Consider the following 8,620-nt stretch of genomic DNA (forward strand, 5'->3'; position numbering starts at 1 on the left):
GTTGTGACTCTCGGGAACACGTTTGGAACTTTCTTCCTCCGGCCTGTGCCTGGGACCCGGGTTCAGATGGGGCAGAAGGACACTGCAGTGGGGCCTCCCCGAGGGCGGCCGACACTTCCCCCCGGCGCGCTCCCGGGGGACCAGGGCAGGCTGGGCCACGCTGGCTGTGACAGCGGCGCAGGACCAAGTAGAAGAGGAGGGGGAGGGAGCCCCGGACCCTCTGCTGCCACCCGCTCCCCCTGCGGTGGCCAGAGGACACAGAGCCCGGAGGCTCAGGCCGTGTGGGAGCAGGAAAGCCACACTCTCTGCTGCCTCAGGCCCTCACTGTGTCCCTCCCTAGGGAACTGGCCGCACTACCAGGAAGGCGGGCCAGCCTGTGTCACCTTGGCCTCTAGCTCTGGGGGTGCCTGCCCTAGGGGGCGGCCTCAGGGAGGAGCAGGGGGGCAGCCGAATGAGATGGGACAGCTCAGCCCTCTGTGCGTGCCTAGCCACCTGGCCGGCTGTGCTCCGTGCCGACTTGCTCGGTCTGTGTGCTTGGGATCCCGGACCGCGTGTCCCGTGGGGTGCCCTGGAGGGGGCCTGACCCCCAGCCCGAGGGGCGGTGGGCAGAAGCCAAGCGGCCATTTGGAGAGGCCGGGCAGACCTCGGGGTGCGGGAAGGGCAGCCTGGGGGGCAGTACGCATGAGTCCTGCTTCCCCCCCCCCCCGCCCCACCACCAGAGACGTGGGCATCTTCCCACTCACCTGGGACGTGGGCCTCAGGGGCCCGGTGCAGTGGGGGTGGGGGGGTGGGGGGCCGGGGCTTAGGGAACAGCGGATGTGGGAGCATCAGACCAGGTGTCGGGATCCAGGAAATGGTCAGGAGGCAACCGGGAGGAGGCCGCACAGGGGCTGGCGTCCTCAGTCGGTGAACACCGTACCCCCGCCAGCCGTGCCTGAAAGCCACGGTGGGGGCTTCTCCATCCTGGTGTGGGGTGGGGACAGGCCGGAGGAGAGGCTGCTGGGTGTGGGCAGCCAGCGAGCTGGAAGGGGGAGTGTGGCTCAGGCGCCCGTGGCTGCTGACGGCGTGGGGGTGGGCGTCCACTGTGTCCCACGAACCTCGGTCTTGGTTAGAGAGACAGCTTTTCTGAGATGGACCCGGGGGCCACGTGCTGGGGCTGGGGGTCCCCTAGGGCCCACGGGGGCCTGGCCTGTGGGGGTCCCAGAAGCCAGCACCAAGTGTCCACCATCACCCTGACCCTAGTGTGTCCACAGAAAGACAGGAGGTCGGCACGAGTCAGAGGCGGCTTTATTAGGACTCAGAGGTGATGTCACTGCTGGGGTGGGGCCAGGTCTGCTTGGGGACAAGGAACACCCCAGAGCTCATGGGGCTGGTGCCGCTGGGTGCCCTTGTGCAACTGGGGTCAGGGCAGATGTGGTGAGCATCCCAGGTCCCTGAATAAGCGGCCAGGCCAGGAGGAGGGCTCTCCTTCCCCTGGCGCTTGTGCCAGCCACAGGGGGCACAGCTGGCTTGAGGTCAGCGTCCTGCCCGGAGAGGACCCTGGGTGATGTCTAGGAAGGCTCAGCAGCAGGACTGGCCCGAGGCAGGGCCACAGCAGGCAGGGCGGGGGCACACAGGGCGGCAGAGCAGGGACACGCAGGAGGCAGGGCGGCAGCAGCTGGACCGGCAGGAGGAGGCAGGGGCGCAGCAGGCGGGCCTGCACACGGGGCGGCAGAGCAGGGACACGCAGGAGGAGGGTCTACAGCAGGGGCTGGGCTGGCAGCATGAAGAGGTTGTGCAGGGGGAGTCCTCGCAGCACACAGGGGTGCAGCACACAGGCTTGCAGCAGACAGGGGTGCAGCAGACGGGCTTGCAGCAGTCTTCCTGGCAGGGGGAGGAGGTGCAGCAGGATGGCTGGCAACATGAAGAGGTTGTGCAGGGGGAGTCCTCACAGCACACAGGGGTGCAGGAGAACAGCTTGCAGCAGACAGGGGTGCAGCAGGCGGGCCTGCACACGGGGCGGCAGAGCAGGGACACGCAGGAGGAGGGTCTGCAGCAGGGGCTGGGCTGGCAGCAGGAGGGGGCTGAGCAGGGGGAGTCCTCGCAGCACACAGGGGTGCAGCAGACGGGCTTGCAGCAGACAGGGGTGCAGCAGACGGGCTTGCAGCACACAGGGGTGCAGCAGACGGGCTTGCAGCACGCAGGGGTGCAGCAGTCTCCCTGGCAGGGGGAGGAGGGGCCGCACAGGAGGGTCAGGCAGGGGGCCGGGGCGCAGCACGGGGGCTCGCAGCAGCTCTCTGGGCAGTCGTCCACCTGCCAGGAGGAGTCGGGGCAGGAGTCCGAGGCCCTGGGCAGGCAGACGCGGCTGCCATAGCTCAGGTCGCTGGAGCAGACGGACAGGGTGGACGCGGCCATGGCGGGGGTGGTGGGGCTGCAGGAGGGAGTGTGTGTGAGTGTGTGTGTGAGTGTGTGTGTGTGAGTGTGTGAGGAGCTCCGGCTGTCTGTTGGCTTTTATACCTCTCAGGTGTATGTTGTCCCAGCCGACGGCTCACATGTCTCCTTCCTTGTTGGTGTTTTGGGCTGTGAGGACTGTCATTAGGGCCTATTCTGTTGTGGCATGATCTTGCCTCAGCTTGTAAACATAGGACAGCGCTCGTCAGGGCTGGTTGTCCCTGGCATGAGCCTGGTTCCCCTGGGACACCTGCAGGGAAGGCAAAGTCTCTCTGCGGCTGACTCCGCAGCTCCCACCTGGCCGGTCATGTGCCGGGGCCCCAGGTGATGGCTCTGGGCTCATGTGCTGTGCTCCTGTGGACCCAGCCTGGACCTGACCTGGAGCAGCTGGCCTGGCCCATGATTGGGAGAAAAGAGGACAGAAGTGCATGTTGTAGGGCACAGGCAATGTGGGACTGATCCTTCTGAGTGGGCTTATGAACTTCTGTGGTCCCAATGTCAGCCATGGCCAGCAAGGAGGGGGACGTCCTCAGACAGGACTGGATCTCCCTTCCCCAAGGAGGAGCTGGAATGTCCCAGGAGGCCTACACTCCCTAGGTCATTAGGAGGAGCAGATTCAGGGACTGACCTTTGGTTCCGAAATCTCGTTCCCCTGAGCCTGTGGTCAGTGGTCCTGGCAGAGGCAGGTCCCCGCTTGGGGCCTGAGGGTGGGGTGAGATTTAATCTGGAGGAGTGGGCGTGGAGCAAGGGTGATATGGGGACCGTCCATCCAGGACCCTCCATCATTGCTATATTTCAAAATTCAAAGGGAATCTTTTTGGAATACAAATTAAGGATGTTGAACTATAAAAAATGTTGACAATGTGCCTGATGGATGAAGGTCAATGAAATTGATAAAGTCCTCACAATGAAAGCAGGAGAGGGTACGAAAGAGTCACACACAACGTTCAAGACATTCAAATTTCCACTAAGCACATGGCAACTACTTGAGTTTAGTAATAATCAAATGTTCTCAAAGTAAAACAAAATGTCCTACCTGTGAGCTCAACAAGATTTACGACGTTGATCACTTCCAGTGCTGCTGAGTGTGGGGGCTCACTCCCAGAAGCCCCTAGCAGGCATGATTTTTACAAACAGAACCCATAATATATAATATTTATAATCATATCCATTTTATTATTTTTTAAAAATTTTTTTAATGTTTTTTATTTTATTTTTGAGACAGAGAGAGACAGAGCATGAATGGGGGAGGGTCAGAGAGAGGGAGACACAGAATCCGAAACAGACTCCAGGCTCTGAGCTGTCAGCACAGAGCCCGATGCGGGGCTAGAACTCACGGACTGCGGGATCACGACCTGAGCCGAAGTCGGCCGCTTAACCGACTGAGCCACCCAGGCGCCTCAGATCGTATCCATTTTAAAGTGCACAAGTCAGTGGCATTTACAGGAGTCACAATGTTGTGCAGCCACGACCACTGTCTACTTCCAGAACATTCTCATCAATCCAGAAGAAAATCTTGCACTATCTCGGAGCCCCTCTCCCAGCCCCCGTCAGTCACTAATCTGCTCTTGTCTCTATGGATTTGCCCGTTCCACACATTTCACAAACAAGGAATCCCACAGCACGTGGCCTCTTGTGTCTGGCTACTTTCACTGAAAATCATGTTCTCCAGGTTTGTCCGCGTTGTAGCAGGTGTCTGTGCTCTGGTCCTGTTCATGGCTGAGTAATATTCCACCAAACAGGGAGACCGCATTGTACTTACCCGTTCTCCAGTCAGTGGACATTTGGTTGTTTCCACCTCTTGGCTGTTGTGAAAAGTGATGCTGTGGACATTTTTGTGCAAGTTTTTGTTGGAATAGCTCTTTTCGGTTCTCTTGGGCGTATATACCTAGCAGAGGGATTGCTGGAGCAGATGGTCACTCTGTGTCTACGTTTTGATGAACCGCCAGACCACTTTCCACCGCAGCTGCGCCATTTTACATTCCCAGCAGTGAGGTGCGAGACCCCAGTTCCTCCATGGGCTCCCCAACACCGGTTCCATTGTGTTCGGCCTGAAAAACATTGGAGCCATCCTAGTGGGCGTGAAGTGGCATCTTCTTGTGGTTTGGGCGCGCATTTCCGATGACCAATGACACAGGGCTTCCTTTTGAGTGCTTGTTGGCCATTTGAATATTTTCTGTGGAGAAATGTCTAGTGCTTTGCCCATTTTTAATTGGGTTATTGTAGAGTTATAGGAGTTTGTTATGTATTCTGGATATTAAACCCTTATCAGAATTATGATTTGCAAATATTTTCTCTCATTCTGTGGGCTGCCTTTCACTCTCTTGATAGTGTCCTTCAATGTACAAAACTTTAACTTTTGATGAAATCCAATCTATCTATGTGTTCATTTGTTTGGTGTCATAACCCGAAAAACCATTGCCAAATCTAAGGTCAGGCAGATTTACCCCTATGTTTCCTTCCAAGAGTTTCATATGTCAGCTCTTATATTTAGGTCTTTGATGCTTGAGTTACTTTTTATATATGGTGTGAGGTAGGGTTCAACTTTATTCTTTTGCATGTGGATGTCCAGTTGTCCCAGCACCATTTGAAGAGACTATTCTTTCCCTACTAAATGATACTGATACCCTTGTTGAAAATAAATTGACCATAGAAATCCATTTATTTCTAGACTTTCAATTTTATTCCCTTAACCTATATATGTAAATCATTATGCCAGTACCACTGTTTTGATTACCGTAGCTTTGTAGTAAGTTTTATTTCTCCTTTCTAATTCGGATATATTTTATCTTGTTTTCTTACCGAATTGTTCTGGCCAGAACTTCCAGTAGTATTGAATAGAAGTGGTGAAAGTGGGCCTCCTTGCCTGCTCCTGGCTTAGGGGAAGGCTTTCAGTCTTTTGCCATGGTGGCTGATGTTTGCTGTGGGTTTTTCATCTGCCCTCTTATTATTTTGAGGAAGTTATTTTCTCACAGTCTGTTGAGGGTTTTATTGTGAGAGGGTGTTGCCTTTTGTCAAATGCCTTTTCTGTATCAGTGGAGATGATCGACTAATGTCGTTTTGCTAATGTCGTGCATTACTCTGGTTTTCATGCGTTGCATCACTCTTGCGTTCCTGGGATAAACCCACTTGGTTATGGTGTATGATTCTCTTAAAATGCTGCCAGATTTTGTTTGATTGTATTTTGTGGAAGTTTTTAAAATCTTTATCTGTAAAGATTATTGATCTGTAGGTTTATTTTGTTGTCTTTGTCTGGCTTTGATATCAGGACCTCACAGAATGATTTAGAAAGTGTTCCCTCATTTTCTGTTTTTTGGAGGAATTTGAGAAAGTTTAGTGTTAATTGTTTTATAACGGTTTAGCACAACTCATCACGAAATCATCTGGTCCTGGGATTTACTTGTAGGGGAGGTTTTCAATGACAGTGTTATCTTGTTACTTGTTTTATGTCTGTTCCAGTTTGTCTATTTCTTCTTAAGTCAGTTCACTCACTTGAGATTCAAAGATACAAATACATTGAAAAGAAAGGATGGAAAAAGATATTTCATGCAAATAGTAACCAAAAGAGAGCTGGATGGCTATAATAAAATCAGACAAAATATACTTTCAGTCAAATATTGTTGTAAGAGACAAAAGGACATCAAATATTGATAGGGGCACCTGGGTGGCTCAGTCGGTTAAGCATCCAACTTCAGCTCTGGTCATGATCTCTCAGTTCATGGGTTCAAGCCCCACATTGGGCTCTGTGCTGGCAGCTTGGAGCCTGGATCCTGCTTCAGATTTTGTGTCTCCCTCTCTCTCTGCCCCTCCCCAGCTTATACTCTGTCTCTGTTTCTCAAAAATAAATAAAGCATTAAAAATATTGATAAAAGTGTCAATATATCAAGAAGATATGACAATTATAAACACATATTCACCCGGTAGCAGGCCCCTAAAATGTACGAAGCAAAAATTACAGAATTGAAGAAATAGTTTCAGGTCTACAACAATAGTTGGAGACTTCAATAAGTCATATCCACTAATAAAAAAATGACATAATAGAACAACTAGATCAAAGATCAATAATGAAACAAAGGCTATAAACCAACTAAATCCATGGCATATACAAGACATTTAACTCAACAACAGCAGAATGCGTGTTCTTCTCAAGTGCCCATGGAACATTTTCCAGATTAGACCATATGTTAAGACACAGAAAAAATGTTAGTAAATTTTAGAAGACTGAAATCATACAAAGCATCTTCTCTGACCACAGTGGAAAGAAACCAATAACAGAAGAAAGATAGGAAAATTCACAAATATATGGAAATTAAACAACACACAGTGAAACAATTAATGGGTCAAAGAAGAAATCACAGGAGAAGTTAGAACGTACCTTGGGATGAAAACACAATGAACCGGTACTTACAGGATGCAGCAAAAACAGTGCTCAGAGGCAGATTCATAGCCATCAACACTTAATTTAAAAAGAAGAAGCATTTAAATCCATAACCTGACTTTACATCTTAAGGAACTAGAAAAAGAAGAGCAGACTAAACCCAAAGCTGGCAGAGGAAGGAAACAAAGCACAGATTAATGAAAGAGAGGGGTAGGAAAACCACAGAAAGAATCCATGAACCCAAAAGTCGGTTCTTTGAAAAGAGCAACAGCATGAACAAACCTTTAGTTAGACTAAGAAAAAAAGAGAGAAGACTCAGATTAAAGAAAAATGGGGACATCACTGCTGACCTTACAAAAAGATAGAAGAGTATTGTGAACCACTGGACACCAAGGAATTAGATGCAACACACAAACCCTTATAAACACACACACTACCCAGTCCGACACCCTTGCTAGAGTTCTTCATCCCTAACTATGTCTCCAAGTTTAGTGCCCTTTTATTTCTGCCCAAACGGTCATTTCTTGTGGGGCAGATATATCCACTAATAATGAGCTCTTTTAACTTTCATTTACCTGGAAGTGTCTTAATCTGTCCTTCATTTGGAAAGCGTATGTCTAACATGGACTTCTTGGTTGGTGGTCTTTTTGGGACTTTAAACACATCGTCCCACTGCCGCCTCGCCTCGCATTTCTGACGAGGAATTGGCTACTATTATTCCCACTTGCTGCTTTTAAGATTCTCTTTGCCTTTGCCTTTGGATAGTTTGGTGATAATGCATCTTGGTGTGGATGTCTCTGAATTTATTCTACTTGGAGTCCTTTGAGCTTCCTGTATGTGTAGCTTCCTATGTTTCTTTAAATTTGGGAACGTTTTGGCCATTATTTCTTCAGAATTTTTCCTGCTCCTTTCTCTCTCTTCTTTCTTTTGGAGATTCCTGTCAAGTGTATGTTGGTCTACTTGAAGGTGTCCCCACAGATCTTGTAGTCTCTGTTCATTTATCTTTATTCCTTTTCCCCATCTACTTCTTGTACAGGAGTATTTCAACTGGACTGTCTTCATATTTACTAATCCTTTCTTCTCCTGATCACATGTGTAACTGAAGCCTGCTGGTGAAGCTATCGGTTCAGTTATTGTGACTCATTCAGTGACCCTAGAATTTCTTTTTGGTTCCTTTTTATACTTCTGTCTCTTTATTGACATTCTCAGTTTGATGAACATTATTCTCTTGGTTTCTCTTAGTTCTTTGTCCACGGTTTTCTTGAACTCCTAGAGTATATTAAGAGTTTATTTAAAGGCTTTGTCCAAAAAGTTCAATCCCTGGGCTTTTTCAGGGACATTTTCTGCTAATTGCTTTTTTCCCCTGTCAATGAGCCATCCTTTCTTCCTTCTTTGCACACTTCATAGTTTTTGTTGAAAACCAGAGATTTCCAATATTATAATGTAATCATTCCAGATATCAGATTCTCTCCTTCCCTATAGTTTGTTGTTGCTGATTGTTGTGACCTGTCATTGTGTTTTGTTTAGTGAACCTTCTAAACCATTTTGTAAAAACTATACTCTTTGTCAGGTGTGGTCGCTGTTCCATTAGCTTAGTGGTCAGATAGTGGTTTGGCAGAGAGTTCCTTGAACACCTGGAACCAAACAGTATTTTTGTCCAGTCTTTGTGGCTGGGCTCTGCTTGTGTGTTGGGCCATGCCCACAACCCTGGGCTGGGGAGTTTACAGCTCTTCACCTCCACTTCCTGCCTTTCAGAGCGGGATGTGCAGCCAGCAGTGAGTGCGTGGGGCCTTCTCAGGTCCTCTCTGAGCA

At 49.8% G+C, this 8,620-nt stretch overlaps 1 protein-coding gene across 4 annotated transcripts; it reads right to left on the bottom strand.

The window, feature by feature from the left end:
• Positions 1-1,270: 1,270 nt before the first annotated feature.
• Positions 1,271-2,459, bottom strand: LOC122491091 (keratin-associated protein 10-7-like). Of its 4 annotated transcripts, none has more exons than XM_043593441.1 (2): positions 1,843-2,459; positions 1,271-1,812 (listed from the first exon to the last, which is right to left on the bottom strand). In XM_043593441.1, the coding sequence occupies exons 1-2, from the start codon at positions 2,392-2,394 to the stop codon at positions 1,561-1,563; spliced, it is 804 nt and encodes a 267-aa protein (XP_043449376.1). In that variant the 5' UTR covers positions 2,395-2,459; the 3' UTR covers positions 1,271-1,560. The 4 variants fall into 4 exon arrangements, with proteins under 4 accessions (XP_043449376.1, XP_043449375.1, XP_043449377.1 ...); XM_043593440.1 differs by having other exon boundaries at positions 1,271-1,797; positions 1,828-2,459; XM_043593442.1 differs by having other exon boundaries at positions 1,271-1,791; positions 1,822-2,459.
• Between the last annotated feature and the right edge of the window lie 6,161 nt (positions 2,460-8,620).

The sequence above is a fragment of the Prionailurus bengalensis genome, chromosome C2 (assembly GCF_016509475.1).
Source record: "Prionailurus bengalensis isolate Pbe53 chromosome C2, Fcat_Pben_1.1_paternal_pri, whole genome shotgun sequence".
Taxonomy (NCBI): Eukaryota; Metazoa; Chordata; class Mammalia; order Carnivora; family Felidae; genus Prionailurus; species Prionailurus bengalensis.